Below are 24,058 nucleotides of genomic sequence, written 5' to 3' on the forward strand. Positions count from 1 at the left end.
CTTTCCATATGAGGAGAGATTAATAAGATTGGGACTTCTCAGCTCGGAGAAGAGACGACTAAGAGGGGATATGATAGAGGTCTATAAAATCATGGCTGGTGTGGAGAAAGTAAATAAGGGAGTGTTGTTTACTCCTCATAACACAAGAACTAGGGGTCACCAAACGAAATTAATAGGCAGCAGGTTTAAAACAAAAGGAAGTATTTTTTCTCACAATGCACAGTCAAACTGTGAAACTCTTTGCCAGGGGATGTTGTGAAGGCCAAGACTATAACAGGGTTCAAGAAAGAACTAGGTAAGTTCATGGAGGATCGGTCCATCAATGGATACTAGCCAGGATGGGCAGGGATGGTATCGCTAGCCTCTGTCTGCCAGAAGCTGGGAATGGGTGACAGGGGATGGATCACTTGATGATTCCCTGTTCTGTTCATTCCTTCTGGGGCACCTGGCACTGGCCACTGTCAGAAGACAGGATACTGGGCTAGATGGACCTTTGGTCTGACCCAGCATGGCCATTCTTATGTTCTTATCTTGAATTTTCTTCTCTTTATCCATTTTTTGTTGGGTCTTCTGGACCCAAATTTTGCCCTCAGATGCTACCGAAGGTTGAATCAGATCCTTTGGTCTACATTTTCAAAAGTGACTAGTGATTTTTGGGTGCCTAACTTGTGACATCTTAAAGACTTTTTTTCCCACAGAGAGCAGATACTCAGCAGTTTTTGGAAATCAGGCCCCTTGAAGTCATCTGAAGATGGGCAACCAAAATCACCAGTGAGCCTTGAGAAGCTCGGCCTGTAGGCTGGGATTCTCAAAGGAGTTTAATGGATGTGAGTGCCCAACTCCCAATTCCCTTTCAGTGGCAGCTAAGCCTGCAACTCCCCATATGGCTTGTGTACATGGTGACACTCAGGAAAATTAATCTGAACTAACTAAGGGTGTGAATTCACAGTGGATTAGTTAAACTGCATTAAGACTTGTGTGGACAATCATTTAGAATTAAAGTGTCCTTAGCTGAATTCAAACTTAATTTCCAAAGTGAAGTCAACTGATCTGAATTAAGGCCACTTTACTTCTGAATAAGAGCATCCACAAAACGATGTAATGCAGTTTATCTAATCCACTTTAAAAATTAATTCAGATTAATTTTCCTGAGTGTCCCCATGTACACAAACCCTCAGCCTCCTTTTGGCTTCCTTCTCCAAAGCTCTGCCTCATTTCTTTTCAATACTGGCAGGCTGAGATGACAAAAGTCAAAAGGTACAAAGGTTGTGGACAATCAAGAAGACTGAACTGAGATAGGTTAGCACCGGACAATAGCCTTTAACAAAACCACAAGACATCTGACTGCTCTGTTCTTTCCAGCACTCTGCAGAGCAAAATGGGTAAGAGGAACCGCCCCTGGGATGTGTGCAAATTGCAATCCCCTATAACCTGACCACAGGGATGTTTAGACTCTGGCATTTGAGCAGCAGGCATCGCTTAGTCAATCATCGCTTAAACTAAAATATTTTCTAATCAATATGGTGCAACGTGAATGTTTCACTGGCGGCTTTGGCACAAGGAAGAACGAGCAAACAGGCAGTTCACACTGATTGAGACAGAACACAGGAAAACATACATCAAAACAAGCAGCAAAATTATTCAGCTTGTGCCTGGTCACTAAACAGCAATTTACCTTCAAAGGTCGTTTGTTTTCCTTTTCATTCACTGCACAGAATTATCCTTTTGGCTTTAGTATCCCAATCTGGCAGCAACAATTTGGCTATAATTCCACAGATTATACCTGGAGCATTTGCAGAATGGCTAGATATCGTTTCTTTATTCGTCCATTGTAAGATGTGTGGCTATAGCTCTCCTCTAAAGGCGAGCAGCCGTGATCACTTCAGTTGGTGTCCATTACGCCAGTGCAAATCTAGAGTTCCTCTGGATTTACATCAGTGCAAATGAGAGCAGAATCTGGCCCAAAGCCCAGTAGCAAAGTCTCAAAGCTGTCGGGCTGCTGAAAAACATGAGATGGGAGCAACGATCCAAAAGTGCACTGAGGGCATGTCTACACTAGAATCTTAGGTCGACTTACAACTGCAGTGGTTCATGTCCACACTACTCTTCTTCTGTCGATGGTGTGCGTCCTCACCAGGAGCACTTCCACCGACTTAAGAGGGCAGTGGGGGGGTGAGTGGGGGGGGTTGAAAGCCCAGGATCTCAGCTCCACATGCAGCTCCCCACTAGGAGCCTGGCTGCCCAGCTGGAGCCGTGAATTTGACAAGAATGACAGCCAACAGCCAATGTAAGTAATGCAGTGTCTACACAGACACTGCGTCACCCTAACTATACCGACATAAGCCCTATGCCTCTCTGATGGAGGTGGAGTTATGATGTTAGTATAGTAGGGCACTTCCATCGGCAGGAGCAAGGCTGTAGTGTGTACACTGACACAATTAGGTGGACATAAGCTGCCTTAGGTCGACCTAACTCTGTAGCGCAGACCACGCCTCATTTAAAGCAACAGGAGGAGAATTTCTTAGGCTTGGCAGTGGGGGAAGTGGGAGTTGTTCCTTGTCGGGGATGCATCATGTTTGTTTTAAATAATGCACTTTGAAAGGAAATGCCACCCTGGTGAGCAAAGGGCAGCACCTGGCAGAGGTCACGTGAAATTGATTCCACTGGACAGTTCTGCCTATCCCATAAAATGGACATAACTTGGAAAGGGAGAGACCCAGGAGTATGTTATTCAGAGTAGTGCAATGATGAAAAAGACACAGTGAGGGGGCAACACAGAATTTTTCTTATTGGCTCCAGGGGTTACGGGCGGGGGGGAGGGGGAAGAACAGGTGGAAAGACCTGGGGCGTAACCTCATGGTGCTGGTGGATGGGGCAAAGAGACTCTTTTACAATGTATTTTTGGATAATGAGGGATTCAGCCTGCGGTCCTTAATCAGGTGAGTGAGCCCCGTTGGAGGTCAATGAGGCAGATGCGTATAATGGCTACAGGAACGGGCCATTCATCTGGCAGGGGCGTCTATATTCTTGTTAAGCACAGGACAGGTACGCTGTGAATGGTGCACACGCTGGAGCAGATGATGCACATCTGGAGCTATTACCGTATGTGCCACCCAGCACATCAATGGCTTCCAAATACTCTTCCCAGGGAGGGCACATTCCGCAAACCCCGAACACCGCCAGACATCCTGATACAGGCGGTGCTGTCCCTTCTGCCCTGGGTGAATCTAGTGGGACCAAAGTTAGTCCAAGAGAACGGACCCACGTTGCAAAACTGGAACTCTCTCATGATGTCTGGGGGTGGCTGTATCCAGTTTGACTTCACGCCTGTCTCTCTCTCTCTCTCTCTCTTCAAAAACTCATTCCTAGTTTACAACGGGTATCTTACAAAGCTCACAGAGAGACGCCTCCTCACCATGCTCTGCTCTGCTCCCCAAATCACCTCAGGGGGGCAGCAGAGTTGGGCTCTGCCGTCAAACACACTGACTTGACAAGAAAAATCGCTATCCAGAGGGGTCCATTCAAGCAGCAGGGGGAGAGAGCAGGGTGGGGTGAGGTCGCCTCTTCTGATACTTTGGGGCTGGCTTCCTCCTTCTCAGTAGAAATCTGAAACGCTCCCTCCACCTTCAGTCAGCGTGAACCTTTGGCCCCTGCCTCCCATGAGCCCCAGGGTGGCTTTTGAGACACCCTCCGTGAAACGGGTTTGGATGAAGTGTCTGAGCAGAGCTGTGCCGAGTTGTCCTGCTCAGGCAGGGCTGTTGAGCATGATCTTCCCAGGACCCTCCTTCTGCTGTTACAGACAAATGTTACCTTATAGACACTCTCTCTTACACACAAGTAACACAACCCAGGACTGAGAGCCAGTGGCAACCCCTGACGCGCACACACACTTTACAGAGGATTGATTGTAAACAATTCACAATAGACTTGTTAATACTGGAGGATTTCTGATTGCGTTTCACTCAGAGCCCTGGGCGTTGGGACCACTGTGCACACTCTGCAGTGGCTTTTCCTGGGCGCTCGGCGACGCCTGCCAGAGATCCAGTCCTCGTTATACTCCCTCCTCCTCCACGTAGGTCGAAGGAAACCAACCAACCTGCAGCAGAAAAGGAAAGATGAGCAGAACCCCTTGGGCATGGATATGCAAAGAGACCCACCCAAACTGAGCAGAGAGACATTTCCCTTGTAGAACAGGCTCCATCATCCCACCATTTACATTGCCCCAGAAGTCTGGTCCTATATCTATAGAGCTGACACATATACAATGTCTTGCTCCCAGCTATGGGAGACTGAGACTTTAGTCTGGGTGGAAGAGCACTTGGTTCTCCAGCATGGTCCAATAATGAGAACACGGGACAGGGTCAGACTAGGTTCTAGTCCTGACTATGCTACTGATTCTGTCTGTACGACCTGGGCCAAGTCATTTATCCACTGTGCCTCAGTCTTCCCCATTACTAAAAAAGGAACAACAAACCTCCCCCACAGAGGGCTGCTCTGTGGATTAACTCAGTAGTGTCTGCAAAGTCTGACAGGAGGCACTGCAGATCAGCATCATTACACTGTGGAGTAGTCTCCCTGGGGGCGTCCTCAGGCACCATCACTTGTACCCAGTACAATTGCTAATGTCTATGATTCTGAGCCATGGACTTTCAGAGCCATTCTTGTGCCAGTTCCCAGCATAAAGCCATAAGGTGGATCAGATCCAGACGCCTGCTGTGCCTGTGAGACTGGCCCTGATGCCGTTCCCGGTCTCTGTGCTGCTCTACATTTAAAGGTCACTGCCAGGTGCTGTGCTTTTGAAAGGAATAATTTTGCAGTATTGGCCAAGGACGACCTCCATCAGAAGGAGGAATGGGATGCTGGTCCATTGCATGGTAAAGGGAAGCAAGCTGGAGAAGTCCATTGCTTTCCCAGGCAGGAATCCAACTGCAGAGCTGCAACCCTGGTTTCCTGAAGTCTTTTCCATGTGTCCAACCTTTAGCTGGTGCACACAATTCTCTCTTACTAAAATGGGAAATACTCTACACAGCTCTCTACATGCCCAAGCCATGCCTTCCATGGTCTACACTGCTGTTTTTACAAGGGTGCTGTCCCAATCCCTCCCCAAGGCCGGAGGCCTGGAAAGGCTCCAGCAGCAGGGAAAGGCTCTGGCAGGGGTAGGCAGCTGGGAAAGGCATCTAGCAGCGATAACTCCCCCCGGCCAGAGCCTTTTGCTGTCACACGTAGCTACACACCACAGTGTGGACGCAGCCTGCTTTTCACTGCAGCGTGTACCTGTACATACAAGGCATGCTGCCGACAGTGTAGACAAGGCTTAAGTTGAAACCATAAGGCAGTGTGGTCTGGAGGAACAAGCACAAAACTGGGAGTCGGGAAGACCTGGCTAATCTCACTGCTGTCGCCTATTCATTTCAACACCTTTGTCAAGTCACCTTCCGTCTTAGTTTTCCCCATCTGTAAAATGGGGCTAATTCTTACTCTTCCACCTCCTGCGGATTAATTAGTAGAGCTGGCTGAAAACAGGGAAAAGGCAATGTTTCCCTCGCCCTCCTCCCGTTTCTTTTTTTTTAAATAAAACTAGATTGAAATTTGGAAAATTCTGACCCGCTCTCTTAGCGAGTCCACATCTGAACACACCTACTATTCTAAAAAGGCAAAGTAGTGTTATTTAAATGTAAAAGAACCCTCATCTCTCCATCACTTACTCTTCCATTTGTTTCTCCCTTCCACCATCCCTGGTCCCCGCCTATCCTGCTGTAGATTTTCACCACGTCGCCCTCTCGCAAAGAGAGCTCTCGCATGTCCCGTGCGGCGAAGTTGTAGCGTGCCACCGCCGTCCCTATGGCCGGAGGCGTGACCACTGCGGGTGGACAAGGAAAAGGAATTAGAGGCCTGCGCTGCAGTGTGAGATCATCTGAATCCTGGGAAAAGCTAGACTGTGTTCAACCTGGGTTTTTACCAGAGTCCTCATTTCCATTGCAAGCTCAGGGCAGAAAACAGCTCTGTGGACTAAGATAGTCAATTAGATATTGAGGTGGCTCTATTTTAATCCTTCAGCCATGCGTGAATTGGAATTGCATGGTTTCCAAGGCGCTGGGTTTTCCATTATCAACATCTCATTGGTCTCATAATGGGCCTCAATCAGTTGCATCATCCCTCTAGTCACTGGATTTAAAACTTTGAAGGACACCCAGGAAAGGAACTGTCTAGTGTGTGTGTGTGTGTGTGTGTGTGTGTGTGTGTGTGTGTGTGAGATTGTTGGGTGTTGCTACAGGTGATTGGGCCAAGGGGTATCTCTATGGAAAGGGGGAAGTGGGATAGAAGCAAAGGTTTTATAAAAAATAAAGAGAACAAGAAAAATCGATTCCAAAGTTATCCCCATCACTTCCAGTTGTTGCTTCACTGCTCTGACATCTAATGACCCACCTCATCTAAGGGAGATTCCACAAAGCAATTTATATTTAAACTACCTCTTTATTAGCTGCTGGGATTAGCCACAATGGCAAAGTCTCTCAATGGCACTGAGATAAGGAACCTGTAAATTGCAATACAAGGACTGACCACCTAGGGTGGTGTCCTCTCTCTGACAGAGGCCATTGGCCAAAATAGGTGCTTTGGTGAAAAGGCCCCTATTTGGGACACAGTTTTTCAACAATATCCTAGCAATGGGGAATTTCTTTCTGATCCTAGCTCGTAATCAGTTTGAAGACCACACACTTCAGAGCACAATGTCAGCAGAACTGCAGATGCTATTCTTATTAACAGACATCGCTAATCCTTTTTTAGAAACTGTACTCATATATTTAGTTCAGAAGGACCAGAAACTGGTCATCAGTTTACAACAAGCAAGGTGCATTCCATTATTAACATCTTCCCCGGGATTAGGAATTGAACAGAACCAGATTGTAGCAAATGGTGCAGATCTCACTTGCTTCAGGCCAGGAAAGAGAGGGGTTCTCTCTTTTAGCACAGAGGTTGCAAAGGCAATATGGGAAATGTACCACCTGAATTCTCTGCAACATTGTCCTGCAGGTTATACAGGCAGAGGGAGTCCGGGGGTTTAAATGATGTGAAGGGACATTGTTATAGCAGTGATCATGCTCTCAGAGTCACAGGCAAACAAGGGGGTAAAAGGGTGGGTTTTTAAGTTTACAAAAAAAGTTTTTTTTTCCCTGCTGTTTGTTTCTATGAAACTGTCCTTTAGTCTTAAAGGCTTTTCAGTTAAAAAACTGTTTACAATTTTAAATATTTTGCAAACCGAGGTTGAACTGGGTTTGGAGGAGGAAGCTTTGCCCAGGTTTTCAGCGCTCAGGATGTAAGGAGATGCAGATGGTAACAGACAATGAACACACAGAAAATGCATTTACTGCAGGGCTCATATGGCCTAGTAAAGGTGCCAGGCTGGAGAACAGAGTGTGAACGATGAAAGCTTTGAACTCTTTCACCAGAAGCGTGCTCAGAGCTGATTTTTTGTATCAATCTCATTCACTTGCAGGATGCAGATTTCCAGAAAAGCTCTCCGGGGAAGGAATCTTTCTTTTAAAATTATGTAACCAAGCCCGGCAGGAATAAGATGTGATTTTCACTGTCCAGGCTGATGAAAATGCTAAAAGTGAAAAGTCATAAACTGCGAGAAGCGATTGGGTTCTAAACACCTTTTTCTCTTCTGATCATTTAAGGTGTTGCTGGTACCGCAGGAGAAGGAAGATGCTTGTTGGATGCACGTTGGAGTTGAATATCGCTCCAACATTTTATAGGGGATTCCATCACTTTTTGACAACATGGGCTCCTCCCAGCTGCCCTAATTATAACGCTACTGAGCATGCTCAGACATTAGAGCTCAAAAACTACTGGAAATGAAAATTCTATTATTGTAGCAAGGAAAAAACAGTCTTTAAAACGGTGTGATGCCAATGTTCCGATCTACGAGAGACACAGGAAAAACGGGTCAAGCTTGAAGTATATCATGAGATCCCAAGCCACTAGATTTAGATTTCTTTTTTCTCCCCCGACCCCTTTTCTCAATATTTAATTCACTGTGTTTTCTTATTTGGTTTCTTGCATTTTTCTGGTTACCAGATTCTGCCCCCAGCTGACACCCCCAAGGAGGGGCAATACCTTAGCTGAACTTTTTATATCGACGGGGAGGGATGGCAGGGGGCAGGTGGAGGGTCCCACTGCGGATGGCTTTCAAGCTGATACCGTTTGTGTCCTGTCGAAAAGGAGGCAGAGGCCCTGCTGCCCTAGAGATGGCCAGTAGGTGGTGCTTTCTCCTCAAGAACAGAAGGAGCTATATACCTGACCAGAAAGGAGTGGAGGAATTCTGAGAAGAAAAGTTGAGGCCCTGAGGACTGAGAAAAGAAAAGTTGTAGGAAGCGCAGGAAGCTGCAAAGAGGTTAGAAACAGAGGCAGAAGAACAAGAATTAAAAAGGAAATTAAAAATCCACAGTGCAGTAGAAGCTAGCAAAAAAGAAAATACTAAGCATGCAGCCGTTCTTGTTTGGGAGCCTCAGCTGTGGCTAAATTAAGGCAGGAAAAGCTCTGGGAGGACTTAGGATACAGCTACACAGTTAAAATCCAATGGGCCAGATTCTCCTCCTGCTTACACTGGTGTAAATCAGGAGTGAGTCCATTGAAGTCAGTGGGCCCAATTCTCTTGCCTTCGCTGGGAGCAAAAGAAATAAATTGGGAGCAACTTGCCATTGAAGAAAAATGGACAGAGCCAGTTGAACATTTCTGGTTAAAAAATTTTTTTTTTTGGATGGAAAATGTCTTTTTAACCAAAATGAAAATGTTCATGAACAAAATTCATTTTTGGTTGAAACTTTTTGGTTAGCTCAGACTCATGCTCAGGATCATGGGTTCAAGTCCCATACTGGGCACATTTCTTTCCAGAGGTCAGGCTAAATGATCTGACAGTTCCTTCTGGCCTATGAACCCCTTTGTTCCTTGGAGACCAGCTAGGGCTCCTACATCTATCACACAGGAATTTCTTAAAAGGGGGACTACAGGGGTGGCTGTCCATGAAATATCTGGGCTGTTGTAGATGAAAGTCACTGTCCTAGGCACGCTGGGTTTCACCTGGGGAGCGAGTGAAGGTTCTGGAGGTAGAACGTTCTCGGGATTTGTATGGATATTTTAACGTTGTATCCAGCTGTTTAAAGCTCTCCTTCAGCGAGTGGGTCTGGTAGTATTCGACCAATTCCTAGAGAGAACACATCGAGTACATGTGATCACCGATGGGGCTCAGCGCGGCTCCAGAAAAGCAAGTCACGCACACAGTGAGAAAAGCAGATTAAAAAACATACCAAAAGGCTTTCAAACTTTTTGGCTTCTGTGATGTGAATCCAGTTGTCTTTCTCCACCACCTTAATGTGCTTGACTTCCTCGTTAAACCTGTGACAACAATCGCAGCAGGCACTTCAGAAACATCCTGACCCTTACGCTTCAGCTTCTGTCCTGCCGTATATTAGCACGTAGCACTCTGCCTTCTACCAACGCTTTATCACAACCACCCACTTGGCTCAACCCCCCGGCAGGTGCACCAGCCTTATCCCCGTCCCAGATGGGGAATCGAAAGCACAGAGGGTAAGTGACCAAGGGAGTCGGTGTCGGAGCTGGGAACAGAACTCAGCAGAGGGGCTGGGTGCAGGGTTTAGAACAAACAATTTATTTGCCAAAAAGTGCAACGTTGGGTGACCCAGAACAATTCATGAATTTACCAAAAACAGGTTTCAGAGTAGCAGCCGTGTTAGTCTGTATCCGCAAAAAGAACAGGAGTACTTGTGGCACCTTAAAGACTAACAAATTTATTTTAGCATGAGCTTTCGTGAGCTGCAGCTCACTTCTTCGGATGCATAGAATGGAACACACAGACAGGGGATATTTATACATACAGAGAACATGAAAAGGTGGAAGTATGCATACCAACAGGCAGAGTCTAATCTCAGTTGTTTTCATGTTTTCAAACTTTTCATGTTCTCTGTATGTATAAATATCCCCTGTCTGTGTGTTCCATTCTATGCATCCGAAGAAGTGAGCTGCAGCTCACGAAAGCTCATGCTAAAATAAATTTGTTAGTCTTTAAGGTGCCACAAGTACTCCTGTTCTTTTTACCAAAAACAGTTTCAGCCCCAGCAAAAGTTTTCCGGCGTCATTCACAAAATGGCCAGAGGAGGTAGAAAGTGTGGTAGTTTTGCTTCCCTTATAATTTTTAGTCCAGTGGTTAGAGCACTCAGCTGGCATGTGGGTGACCCAGGTTCAATTCTCCCCTTTGCCTGATGTGCAGCAGGGATTTGAAATTGGGCGTTGTTCCCTGCAGGAGATGCTCTAACCAATGGGCTATGGGATATTCTAGTGCCAGTCTCTCAGTCTCTCCTGTTGAAGCTGTTCCATTGTGTGTAAATAATGAAATGAGAGTGAGCATGTAGCACTCTGGTGCCTTACCAACCATTCCGAATGTTCACAATATGCCGGATTAACCAGATGGCTGCACAGCAGCATACTAAAACCATCAATGGCGCCTTTACTTTAAAGGCCAATACTTCAATAAGCCAGAAATCCTCATGTTTAAACAGTCCAGTACCAATCTCTAACCAGCACTTCATCGGTGTGCGCTCTTTTACTTCACAGTAGTTCCTTACAGGGAACCTCTATGAAGCCAAACGCAGCCAGAACGAGACTCTCTCATCCTACAAAGGGACACCAGTACTAACGAGTCTTAAAACATAGGACTCCAGGTAGATCAGTGGGACTGCACTGCACTTGCCATTTCAAATCCGAAAGGGAAAAGGGAGCATCTTCTGTAGACAGCTTATCTGATGTCTAAGGCGATCAGGCTGTCATTAAAATCACAAGCTTTCCTCAGGTGCAGAACCAGAGGAAAGTAAAGCTTATCGGTCCAACATGGTCAATCTCACACCCCGGTGACATCAGCTCAATGCCTCGCGCCGGTTACCCAGCAGTCACTTTACCACCTTGTCCGAGCTCCGTTAACATAAACACCCGTTGCTATACTCACTTAATACTGATGGCAAAGCGCTCGGCCTCTGCTGGTCTCTCTCGAATCAGGTACGTCCCGCTGACGTGCGACTTCAGCAGGTTGTCTGTCTGTTGCCTCTCCATGTTTCCTGCAAACCTAAAGAAACACTCCCTGTTCGGTGCTGAGATCACAGAGCAGCCAGTACTGACTGTAGGTTTGGCTGACAAGGCTCTGTCTCGTAACACAGGATTTCTACTGTGTTTTGAATTGGGCTGGGGTCAAAAAGTCTACAATCAACCCTGACTTCTGCGGCTCCCTAACTGGCAGGTAACAGGGACCAATCAATTACCTTTCCTGGCTTTTGCATAAGCCCATGAGCCACTCATTAAACCAAGAGCTCATGTGGACTTTACAGTCACTGGTTATCGCTCGATCTTCCCCACAGAACATCCTGGATGGCAACACGCTCCAAAGATGAGCGAGCAGCCTGCTTGCTGATACCAGGCACATAAATGCTGTGTCACCCTGACACAGCACAGAACCGGAAGTCCTAGCAGCAAGTCTTCTACAAGGACTATACAGTCCGGTCCAACCCTGGGGGCACTTACTGCAAGTGTCAAATGACCTGAATTCCCACCATAGTCACTGGGAGTCCAGGGTTCCCAGCACTTGGCAGGGGTGGGAGCAGAGCTGGGACAATGGTGAGAGCTTTTGAATCCTCAGCCTCCAAGTGTCTTTTTAAAAGGAAACCAATGACTTTTCTATGCAGTTCATTTCAAACTCCTGCTTCCGGGAGTCAGAGCTAGCCATCTTCTAGGTCAGAGCCTCCTTGGGGCAGGGATTCTGGGGGGAGATTTTCAAAGCTACAAAGGCCAGTTTGGTACCCACCTTTCAATGGGAGTTGGGTACCAAACTATCCTTCGACAATCTCCTCTGTTAGCTGTACAGCAGTAAGGACACGAACTACGGTCAAGTAGGACAAAAGACACTATCCTAGATGGGTGTGGAGTTCACAGCATGAGTACTCATGAGGGGACTTCCTTGATTTGCCAGGTTATCCAGGAATGTAGGTAATTTTAATTTATGGAGGTTTTTATATTAATATTTAAAAATATGTTTTAACAAAAAAATCCATTTGTAAAAGTCAGGAGCGGGATGGGTGAGTAAGAGAGAATGGGGGTCTGATCAAACCCTTTATCAGTAGGCAAAACAGTGACCAGAGATACTTACATGGCAAGTAACTGCTTTGCAAGTTAAGAGAAAAGATGTAATGGTGCAGAGTGCAGCCCCTTCCCTTCTCTGAAGTCTTTTGTTTTTATACTGTTCCTAGAAAGCCACCTGGATGGGGAATGAGTCCCAAGGTGCATAGGTTTCAATGAAAAACTTTGTGGGCTTAAGTAAAGCACTGATACCAATGGGCAGAACTAGAGGGAAGGGCAAGCTTCTCCTGCAAAGATCTGCCCATGCCCTACACTAACATCCAACACCCTTCTCCTGAGCAGGGACCTGCCAACCCAGGCAATGTAGCAAAAGCTCAACAAATGCATTTCCCACCTGTGCTCTGATCCAAAGCCCACTGCAGTCCATGTAAAAGGAGTCCCATTGATTTCAGCTGGCATTGGATCAGGCTCTGAAGTCGGCATTCAAACTCAAGACTTCGGAAGTGAAATGCTAATGCACCAACCGACTATGCCATTTTAGCTCTATTTGCCTGAAAGTCTCACGGCTCCTGTACATCGACAGTGGACGGGGGAGGGGAGGGGGAGGTTGGGGAGAGGGGAGGATGAGGGGAGCTTCCAAAGTGCATTCATAATTTATCCCATAGCGGATTTGTGACAAAGTAATGGAATTAAAGGGTAAAGCCAGTATATCTTTATGTCGGCAGTAAAGCATTTCTATCAGAATGTCTCATTTAACGACCGACTTACCAAGGATACGCCGTGTAGTCTATTTCTCTCGAAGGAGGCCGGCTGCTGGGAGGCTAGAGCAAAGAGAACACCGCTTATTACTGTGGTGCGCAGATCCTAATTAGATTATAGATCATCTCGGATACACTCCTCTGTATGGGAGCGTTTTTATGTGCCAAGCATTTTATGAGTTATTGGCCTCGGAGTCAGAGGAAGAGGGTTATAATCAACGGATTCTCTCGTTGGCGCGCGCACACAAACCAGCTGTGCCAAGTGTATTGGGTATTTTGATTTATCTGACCCGTCTGTGGTCCTACGTGTGGCTACACGCTGCAGTGAAAAGCAGGCTGCATTCACACAGTGGTGGGGTGCTATACGAGACAGGGAACGTCTCTAGAGGGGAGATAGGTTCCAGTAGGGGGACACTGCACTGCTTGGGCAGGTAGAGACCCTGCAGGGTTCCTTCCCTAAGGTCTTGGCATGTCTTTGCTCTACTCAACTAAGCAGGGGCTTGCCGGCCACACTGCTATTTATACCCGGGCTAGGGGGACATGCAATTCATGCCCCCGTAAGTGTAGACATAGCCTAAGAGTAATTCAAAGCTTTGAAAACTTGTTAACAACCAACCACCCACCACTTAGCTTCTCTCAAATGCAATCTCAAAGCACCTGACAGTGCTGGCTCAGCATTATCTCCAAGCGGCAGATGATGAAATCAGGGCCCAGAGAGATAAGCAAACTTGCCCAAGGCCACACAGCAAGCTAGGGGTGATGCTAAGAAGAGAACCCAGGTCTTCTAGACTCCCAGGGTAGTGCAGTGCCCTCTACACTGAACCACACTGCATTGCCCACTGGCTGAAAACATCTTTCCCTCCACATCCTCAACCCGTTTTTATTTCTGTTAATGTTTTGGGACAATCTTTTTCTTAGGCCAAGCACAAAGGTAAGGTGGAGGGGAGCAGATGAGTTACTGGAAGTTATCCCCGACCAACGCTGGCCCCATGGCAGGACGGCTTGTGGTCTAAAGATTATACAAATAGCCCCACAAGCCGGCAGGTCAGGGAGTTGGCATGTGGGTCAAACCATGGCCAAGCACATCACCCAAGCAGACTAAAGGCTATTGCCAGGGTTTAAATGGGGAAGTGAGAGGAGCATTTGCATGGGTTACATGTAAAGCCTGAATAGGAAGAATGCATTTACTGCAGTACTAAAGATACATTAGTAAAGTAATATGTTTTACGGGGCTTGGGCACACTCCCCTAAAATGGGCCAGCAAGGGTGCAGAGAATGAGCACGGCTGAGTTGGGCGGTGGGGTTTGTGAATGAAGACCCCAGATTTGGAAAGAAGCCCAGGTTGGAAAATTAGTCCCTGATTTCTGGCTGTCGCACATCCTTGTGCTAAAGCACTTGTTAAAATGCAGTTTAACGGAATGAAGACGTCAAAGGTGCAAGGGCAAGGAGCCGGGGAGTTGCAACAGGAGTGAGGGAAGAGTGTGCTAAGGGAGAAGCGAAGTGCGTGTTACACTAAGGAGAGCGCACGACATGCACGGGACACCTGCAATTGCTGTGCAGCGTGAGTCGAGAATTCACTTACTCAGGAGACTCATTTATTCTAAGGGCCCCAAAGCCCACAGAGTTAATGGAAAGATCAAGCCCCGAAACCCAGTATGGGTCAAATTTAGGGTTTAGGGCTGGACTGAAGAATACCAGGCTCCCCTTACTGGGTAAGTGCCAATGATCTACATTCCTCCAGTCCTTTCATAACTGCTAGCAAATGGCTCCATGCACTGGCTCAGTTTTGGTTAATTGGCAGAAAATGGAAAATTAAATTAACAGATGGGACTTCACTTGGTTACCCATTAACACAACCACCCAACACATTAGAGGTCTCCAAGACCGGGCCACTATGAAGGTACAAAGCACCATCAAAGGTAATTCTTTTAGCCTGATAAATATGCATGGCTGTGTCCCTTTAAGTGAAATAATTTGCAGACTCCATCGAGTGTCCCTGACTGACCTTGAGCCTCGGTCAGAAATCTCCCCCAACACATTCTTCAGTCCTCCGTGACTGAGCCAGGCCTGCAGGCAAAACTCACTCCAGGAGGTGCTATAGTCTCTCCTAGGCCTAGCTGGAGGTCCCAGGCAAGGCAGCGTGTGAAGCTACGCTCTGGAGAAAGGCATCCATCCAAGCCGGCACCATGTGATGAACGTGCCCATTTTGAGCATAAATATTCACCCATCTCAAACAAAATCCCGACAGCAAGGAAGACAGTTCCCAATTGAGGCTTACAGCAGTTATATCCGGAGTGACTCCAACAAGCAGAGATACTCCGGCTGCATGCTGGTGTACAGCCCACGATTTAAGCTGTCTTGCTGTAGGAGATGGGCCCCAAGCCAAACCCCCCAAACCTGAGCATGCCCAAGGTTGGAGGGGTTGGGCTCAGGTCTGTCTTTACACACTTACCCTGGCGTCCACAGGACAGGGCTTCACCGATGAACTGGGAAAATAACCAGACTTCTTTGTCTGTATTAACCTCCCCTGTAAATAAAGATTAACGTCAGCACTGTGCCAAAGAAATTGGATTCTTTGCTCCAGTTTCGGAGAACTGTGTATGTTATGTCTCCCTGACACAAGCTGAAAATATGCCTCAGAGAATTTATTCGGACGATGGCTGGCAAACTCCAGTGAATAAAAGTGCAAAGGGGGAAACAAATAAATAAGAACTTTATGACTAGCCAGTAGCCCAGGAGCGGCGCCAGAGTTTCTGGCACCCTAGGCAGTATTCGGGGGCGGCATTTTGCACGCTCCCCAGGGGGCGCACGGGAGCTTCTGGTTCTGCTCCCCTCACGCCGCTGAAGAAGGACCCTCCGCCGAAATGCCGCAGGAGACAGCGGCAGTCATTGCCGAAACGTCGGCGGTAGCTCAATTTCCTGCCGCTGTTTTCCGCGGCACGTCGGCGAAGGGTCCTTCTTCGGCGGCGCGACGGGAGCGGAACCCGAAGCTCCCACGTGCCCCGTGGGGAGTGCGCAAAATGCCGCCCCCCGAATCCTGGTGCCCTAGGCAATTGCCTAGGGTCGTCTAATGGAAGCACCGGCCCTGCAGTAGCCTCTGTGTAAGGACTTCTGAACATTTCCAAAGAACAACTTCACTCACTTCCCACCACTGCGAATCAGGGTCCCCTCTAAGCAGTTCTATGATGTCCCCGGTCTGAAACGTTAACACTGGCTTTCCTGGGTGAGCTGGGTTGCCATGGTAATTCTGAACAGCCACCATTTTAGGACCTAGAAAGAGGAAGGAAACAAAACCTATTGTTACGAGAAGGCCATCTTGCGAGCCACTAACCCAGAGAAGATTAGCGGTCAGGATTTGCCGGCATAGCTCATTCATGCTCATGGCATGGCGCTTTGATTTGCTCAAGCTACATGGCTAGCATGAGAGAGTCCGGCAAGCTAAAACATTGGGGGCAGATAACGATGGGCCCAACTGAACCCCAGCTGCAAAGATGGCACCTGCCTTGGAACCGTGAAATCTCAGGCAGGCTTTAGTTGGGCAACAACAAGCCACGCGCGAATCATCCCAGGCTGAGTGACACAGAGTGGGATTTCTGAGGGGACGACGAGTTAGGCGCCCAGCTCCCATTGACTGTTGATGGGATTTAGAACTGACATTCTGCGCTGCGAATGATCATGTGTTAAATATTCCTCCCCTGCCGCACTCAACTGACAATATTTATCTTAGCCCCCTTCTTTTCAGCTGCTTTTACCTCCCCCCACCCCGCAGCTAATGAGAGCAGCATGCTCATGCTCAAAATTTTCACGTTGCCAGCTTGGATTAGGAGGACTTTTCCCCCAGTCCGGGCTTTCCTGTAACAACCACACTTATACAGCCCTCACTGCCGGAGTATCTGAGCACCTCCCAGTGTTTAATGTATTTATCTTCACAATCCCGGGGAGACTGGGCAGTGCTGTTGTCCCCATGATACACATGGGAACTGAGAGGCGGCTAAGTGACTGGCCCAAGGCCACACAGGAAGTCTGTGGTGGAGCAGTGACTTGAGCTTGGGTCTCCCAAATCCTAAACTGGTGCTCAGACCATGGGACCATCCTCCTCAATCTCAGCCATAACTGTGAGGGCACGTGCCTGTGAGCAGAATGTGGGTTACCCCAGTCTCCTGGCTTCTTAAGGCTTGTCTACATACAAAAGTTTTGCTGCTTTAAATATGGCTATGCCCACACTTAAAATGCTACAGCAGTGCTTCAGTGTAGACACTTACTACAGCAAAGGGAGGGGTTCTCCCATCAGTGTAGTCATTCCAACTCCCTGAGAAGCAGTAGCTAGGCTGATGGAAGAATTCTTCCCATCGACCTAATGCTGTCTACAATGGAGGTAGGTTGGCTTAACTACATCTCTCAGGGATGTGGATTTTTCACACCCCGAGAGAGGTAGCTCTGCCGATGTAACTTTTCAGTGTAGACCAGCCCTATACTGGTACTGTTAAAGCAGCAATACACAAAAAAACAAACATCACCACCCCCACCACCCCCCAGTGTGGTGCAGTTATACTGGTATAAGAGTGCTTAAACTGGTATACGGCACCTTCATGCTAGTATAAGTGTAGGGATTTAGTGGCATAACTATGTTGGCAAAAAATCACTCCCCTAACCAACATAGTTGTACCAGTATAACTTAAGTGTAGATGCGGCAAAGAGTCTTGTGGCACCTTATAGACTAACAGACGTATTGGAGCATGAGCTTTCGTGGGTGAATACCCACTTCGTCGGATGCAATGAATTCACCCACGAAAGCTCATGCTCCAATATGTCTGTTAGTCTATACGATGCCACAGGACTCTTTGCTGCTTTTACAGATCCAGACTAACATGGCTACCTCTCCGATACTTAAGTGTAGACCAGGCTTTAGGTGCAAACACTGTATGAGAGCCCCTTCCAAAATTTGCCATCATCAACCTCTTTGAATCAGATCCCAATTCTGCCTCCCTTACGTTACCCATTTACAAAACACCAACACCAACACCACCCTTACCAGGTCCTGTATTTAATGAGTCCTGCAAAGAGAGAGAAAATAGTTTATGCTCAATAAAACTTACTGCAACTGAATGTATTTAAAGATAAAATGAGTACCATGCCCTTAAGTACCATAGTAAACTCTGTTCTTGCCCTGATCACCGCAAAGCTCCCTGTGCAGATTCCATTTTTTCCTAAGGCGAGGGGCGTAGCATGCTGTAGCTACCCATAATCCTTCACTTGAGGGACAGGAAAGTTTCCATTCTCTGTATAAGGAACCTTCACAATTTTACCAGGGGAAATACTGAGGTGAAAATTTATCCTGCTGCCCAAGTTCTCCATCTGCGATAGTTCAGAATGCAGAGCCATTGCAGCATTGTGAGTCAGCACATCTGACGGTGATCACCACAAATGGCAGGCAAGGCCCATGTGGAACAGGCCAATTCTGGTCTAAAACGAAGGACATCTGTTACCAGCACTTATCCTGAGAGGTGCTCAGATCCCCCAAATCCCACAGATGTGAAAGGAAATTGGGGGTGATCAGCTCCTTGTAGGATCAGGTCCCTAGGATGACGTGACACGGATATTATCCAATGTAACGTTTGCAGTGACTGCTGGGGACCCTCCCCAAGGCCCATGCTGCCTCCAGGGCTAGTTGTAACCTCACAGCTGTAATTCAATCTGGACTAGTGAAACACAGATGCCCCCACAGCCCCTGCCTGACAGGGAGTTAGGAGGGAATGAGAGGCTTGTTAAACAAACGTACCTGGTCCGCTGGAGAACCTGAAAATAAATGTTAAAATAATTGGTTAATTTAGGGGGAAACAACTCTCTGTTTTGCACTTCCCTCTACTCCATGGCATAACTCAAGTGGCTGCAGTGCCTCATCATCTTGACAGAAGGGACCAAAAGTGAGGCACTACAGACTTGCTCCAACGCCCACTGACGTCAGTAGGAACCTTTCCATCCACATCACTGGGCTGTGGCTCAGGCCCCAAGTCACACTCAGCTCTGCCAACGCACCTCAGGCCTGCAAACAACTCTTTGGTGACAAACACATCCTGAGCCGCGCCCTGCAGATTTGTGCCTGGCTGCGTGCATGGTGAGAGCTTGGGGGTGAGAGAGAGAAAGAGCATTGTGTGGTTATATTGCCCAAATGCCCATTAGAAATTAGACTAAGAACTGCCCCACCAACCACCACATCAGAGCAGTTGCAGATGTAAATACAGTACCCCAATGGAGCCATCTACTGACAGCCTATTTGTTTGTCTCCATTACACACACACACACACACACACACACACACACACACACACACACACTCACTCCCCTGCTGACTTAGGGGGCCTGGTGGAATTTTCCTTCATTGTTGTCCCTCTTGCCGCTTAGAAAGTAACAAGGATAGGGAACACTTTTACCTGGAGGGAAGACGACTTCGTCTTCTCAGAGGCTGGTCTGACAAGACTTCGCCAAGAAGGGGTATTAAACAGTGCAGTAAATTACCTTCTGTTACCCCTCTGCCTCCCACAACCCACAGCCAAACTCTGCAGCTTCCCCGTAAACAGCTGTTCGGGTAGGAATCTCAAGATTGCTCCTAAATCGGATCTATTATACCCTGTACTTCACATCCTACTACAGTAAGTCTCTTCTAACATAAGCGTCAGCAAATCTGCCTGCAAGGGCATTTATTTTAGGAGGGCAGGGATAGCTCAGGGGTTTGAGCATTGGCCTGCTAAATTGAGGGAGTTCAATCCTTGAGGGGGCCATTTAGGGATCTGGGGCAAAAATCTGTCTGGGGATTAGTCCTGCTTTGAGCAGGGGGTTGGACTAGATGACCTCCTGAGGTCCCTTCCAACCCTGATATTATATGATTCTATGAATCAGTCAAGTTGGTTGCAAGATCCCACCTGATGCATGATAGGGATTATTAAGTATCTTTCCAACTTGCTTGCTGGCTTTATGTTCCTTTACTGTATTCAGAGTAGTCCCCTGAAATATATGTGTATTTACTACAGGGGACTCCTTGAAATAGTCAGAATATACATATACTCAAACACACACAAGACTAGAGCTACACACAGTGAGTTACCATATTAGGAAGTGGATGGAAAACTCTTTAAAAAATTTTCTTAATCTATTCAGAACTGGACATAAAACAATGGATAACATTTAGTGCTAGTAAGAAAACAACTTTTATCTATCAGATCATTCACAAGAAGCCAAGCCCTTTTAAAAACCACTAAAATGTTGAGAGACTTACTGATCTTGCAGGGAGGAATAATTTCCAAGCATTCTTTATGAGCACCTGATCCACATTTCATGCACAGATAGCCCTGATAGAAAGTTCCTCTGTAAAAAGAGAAGTTGGAAATGTCTTCATTCCGGTCCCCTCCTTGATATTCCTCCCCAATTACCTGTGTGTTTTACTTCTTGCATGATAGTTTATTCTGTAAAATTTTACTATTTTTTTTTTGCTAGTGACTAACATATGTGAAAGGTGCCAAATTGACAATCATTCAGTGTATCCAACCTGCAGGAATAAGAGTATTAGGAAGGAAATATGCCTCTACTCTGAGCTGATAGGACCCCACATCTGGGGAGATGATGGTTGCTCAGCCTTCTCCTTCATTCATTCCTCAGCTTCTCTGCTGATGGTGGCCCACGTGGGTGTATCTGTGTCAATGACAATTGTGACTTTTGCAACATGCACGTGTCCACTAAGAAGCGGATTGAAACCACCAGCTCATTTCATGTTGGGGCCCCAGACTCATCAGGTGGTAACCTGCAGTCACCTCTAACCTGGAGCTTCAAGCTGGTGAGTTAGCGGTGAGTAGACTCCCTACCCCTGTACTATCCCTGCAAGCCATCCACTTATGAAAGCTACACCCTTATGGAAGGCCAAACACCACCCGATGAAAGCCGAACATCAACACAGAGCCCTATTTCCCAGTTGAGCTTGCTGTATATCTGCAGAAGGCTGTACAGCTGACGTCATAATGTTGGGCTAAAATCTCAGCCATTTTCAAGCAGGGAAGGTCAAATTCATTCAATAAAAACTTCCATTGAGTCTAAAATCCCAGCAATAAGCATTGGTGTTTTTGTGCAGAGGAGGATTAAGCAAAGGTATCAAATTGGTCAGTGGGAACACACTAACAAACCGGAGAAGAGTGTATGATCTGTGTTTAAAGAGAACCTGACTCTCCTACCGCGTTAATATAGACAAATCTACACTGGTCATGAAGTTATACTATCACTGATAGGCATCACACTGAAAGGAGGACATACCTCTGGTGCAGTTAAACCATCAGACTCCTGGGATTTATTCCCAGCTCTGCCACTTGACGTTAGGTAAATCACTTAACCTCCCTGTGCCTCAGTTTACTTATCTGTGAAGTGGGGATAATAGGATTTAGCCAACCTCAGGAGGCAGAGATGGGGAGGTGGTTTTTGAAACCTAATTTCTTGTGATGTGCTTTCAAATTCCCCCTGTGAAATATGCAGTATAAGTGCAAAGACCTATTATTAAATGATGGCTTGTCATTAGTTACCAGATTACGAGCTTGCAGGACTGTATAGCAAAAACCCACATGGATACAGTGTTTATGTGAATCCTGATTAGTTTAGCTATTAAATGTTATTGATGGAGAAGGTCTCAGAATAGCATATAAAGACCAGCAGCGACAATGCACACAATTCCATACTCACAAGGAGTTTCTTAATGCAACATTTGTTGAGCTAATGATCATTTCATTTGCCATTGGGTAGGCCAGGCAATAAGCAGCCCCCCTGGGCAGGTTATAGCTTCAGCGTATGGTCCTTGCATGCAAGATTTATCTACAGCCTCAGGCCAGCAATTCTTGCTCCTTGCTGAAATTCTGCAATGATGCATAAAGGATTCTGTTTCCTGTCAAATGGCCAGGTCTTTGTACCTGCTTTCCCACAGCAATGGGGCAGGGGCATGGACTTATAGCTCCTAGGCTATCCTGACCATTAGGGTCCTTTATGCGATACAGCAGAGGTGAGCTGGACGTCTGGCAGCTGGGTGTGAATTGAGAGCAGAGGAAAGGAAAAGAATGAAACGAGGGAATACAAAAGACAAACCCATTTTAGATGTTGAAAACAACTTGCCAAAGGGCTGAGAAATTGTATGAGTTTTAAGTCACAAAGACCTCACACATGACAGTCTCCCATTATGGTGTCCCCGTGAAATGTCTGTTAGATCAGTGGTTCTCGAGCAGGTTTCAGGGGGGCCACCAAGCAGGGCCAGTGTTAGACTCGCTGGGACCCAGGGCAGAAAGCTGAAGCCCCCACCAGATGGGACTGAAGTCCAGGGGCCTGAGCCCCGCCACCCGAGGCTGAAGCTGAACGTAGCTTTGTGGGGTCCTGAGGCATGGGGCCCCAGACAATTGCCCTACCTGCTACCCTCTAACACTGGCTCTGGCTTCTATATGCAGAAAACCAGTTGTTATGGCACAGGTGGGCCACGGAGTTTTTATAGCTTGTTGGGGGTGCCTCAGAAAGAAAAAGGTTGAGAACCCCTGTGTTAGACAGCAGACCCACTGTGTTGAATATGGAGTCCCCCAGAGGATGGAAGGCTACGCAGAATCCAGGTTTGGGGATGGGGAAACAGTCAAGAGAACTCTTGGTTGCTCCCATATTGGACCAGCCTGCCTGCGATGCGACAGCAGTGGGGTGTCAAGTAAGTGGGCTGCCCCCAATGTGAGAAGACAGCCAGGCTTGGTGCAGATTAATGAGTTAAAATCTATAGTTCAAATACAACCACAAGTCTGGAGAGCTGGAAGACACCCATGGGCCCAACACAGGGAGTGGCTGAGTACTGTGACCATGATACTGCAGAGCTAACATCCCGGTTGGTGACATGAGGGCATGGTTTGTGGAAAAGGCTTAGGCTGGGATTCCCACTGACCTTCAGCAGGTGTTGGGTACCTCTTTGCCCACTGTGCCTTTGAACATCTCCCCTTTTGGGGCCAGAGTACACGCGGAACAAAGATGGCTCCATCTTAGGGGCAGAGAGGGGAGTGGCAAATACAGCACAGCCATCAGTTAACATTGGGCAGGTGTGTGCATGAAATACCGATAAAACCACAGCCTGTTCCCACCCAAATTTGTCCTCCCGGGTCAGGGCGAAGGGGCCTATGGTGTGGGATTCTGTGCCACCATTCGCAGTACTGTTATCCCAGTTAGAGCCCTGCAATCATACACATGAAGAATAATGAAAAAACAGCAGCAACACGGATTTCAAATTCGCCACAGCCTGAAATGCCACAGCTGACAAGTAGTAAGTCAGAGAATCTCAGGTTTCTAGCCCTTCCCAACTCACATCTTCTCTCGACTGGGCGAAAGACCAGGGAAATGATGAATGAGCAGTTACATTTTTTTTTTAAATGGACATTTTTTTTTTGAAAAGTTTTCATCTGAAGAGCCAGAAGAGCATTGCTCACCTTAAAAACATCTTGCACGCTTTGCAGTTGGTCGTCTTTTCAAACGTGTACATCTGGAAGCTGTGGTGATTTGCGTTGGCTTTTTCTGGCTTAATGTTGGACCTAATTCCAAAGAGGGGAAAAAGCAAAACGAAAGACAAACCCCCAAAGTTGTATCAACCTGCCCCTGCCAGACTTTCTGAGTTCTATGGTCTTTGGTTGCAGCTACTGTCTGGATTTCAGTCCAAGTTTTGAAATCACAGAGCATGGTATAAGATCTTGCACAAGAGTAAAAGAATCAGCGAATCATTTGGGGCTAGCTGTCGGGAGGGGGTTATGCGTGGTGCGTTAAACTTTCATTGATATTTTCACACATGATCCTGTCTTTCCCTCCTAAGTCAGTCATTAACTAGAATTCACCACTGTGCAGAAGGCCAATATAAGACCTACGCACTACTTATGTCCTCAAAATAGGGCTAACATAGGCTGCAACGCCCTTGTGCTGACTATCTGTGCAGATTTAACCCTTAACTCCAGTTGTTTGGTCAAATACATGCTCAACGCTGCACACCAGAGATTTTCTCCCAAGGTGGCAATTTCTATAGACATCTTCCCTGCACACGCTTTTTGCATGAACCGTCTGGTTAGATGCTATCACATCAGGCCCAATTCCGGACGCCCTTTGTGCATGGAAGCCCGATGGAA

General features: G+C 47.0%; 1 protein-coding gene across 2 annotated transcripts in view; it reads right to left on the bottom strand.

The window, feature by feature from the left end:
- Positions 1-406: 406 nt before the first annotated feature.
- VAV2 (vav guanine nucleotide exchange factor 2) overlaps positions 407-24,058 on the bottom strand; it is a 304,625-nt gene continuing 280,973 nt past the window's right edge. Inside the window, exons 17-29 of one of the 2 annotated variants that reach the window (XM_044992733.1) lie at positions 23,375-23,476; positions 20,173-20,261; positions 18,679-18,695; positions 17,932-17,953; positions 16,042-16,169; positions 15,352-15,426; positions 12,910-12,962; positions 11,021-11,137; positions 9,309-9,396; positions 9,082-9,205; positions 8,299-8,385; positions 5,706-5,860; positions 407-4,096 (exon numbers count right to left, since the gene is read on the bottom strand). In XM_044992733.1, coding sequence (XP_044848668.1) covers positions 4,052-4,096; positions 5,706-5,860; positions 8,299-8,385; positions 9,082-9,205; positions 9,309-9,396; positions 11,021-11,137; positions 12,910-12,962; positions 15,352-15,426; positions 16,042-16,169; positions 17,932-17,953; positions 18,679-18,695; positions 20,173-20,261; positions 23,375-23,476 — 1,102 coding nt within the window. In that variant the 3' untranslated portion in view covers positions 407-4,051. The remainder of the gene's footprint in view (positions 4,097-5,705; positions 5,861-8,298; positions 8,386-9,081; positions 9,206-9,308; positions 9,397-11,020; positions 11,138-12,909; positions 12,963-15,351; positions 15,427-16,041; positions 16,170-17,931; positions 17,954-18,678; positions 18,696-20,172; positions 20,262-23,374; positions 23,477-24,058) is intronic. The other variant, XM_044992732.1, reaches the window with a different exon arrangement.

The sequence above is a fragment of the Mauremys mutica genome, chromosome 18, assembly GCF_020497125.1.
Source record: "Mauremys mutica isolate MM-2020 ecotype Southern chromosome 18, ASM2049712v1, whole genome shotgun sequence".
In the NCBI taxonomy this organism is placed as follows: domain Eukaryota; kingdom Metazoa; phylum Chordata; order Testudines; family Geoemydidae; genus Mauremys; species Mauremys mutica.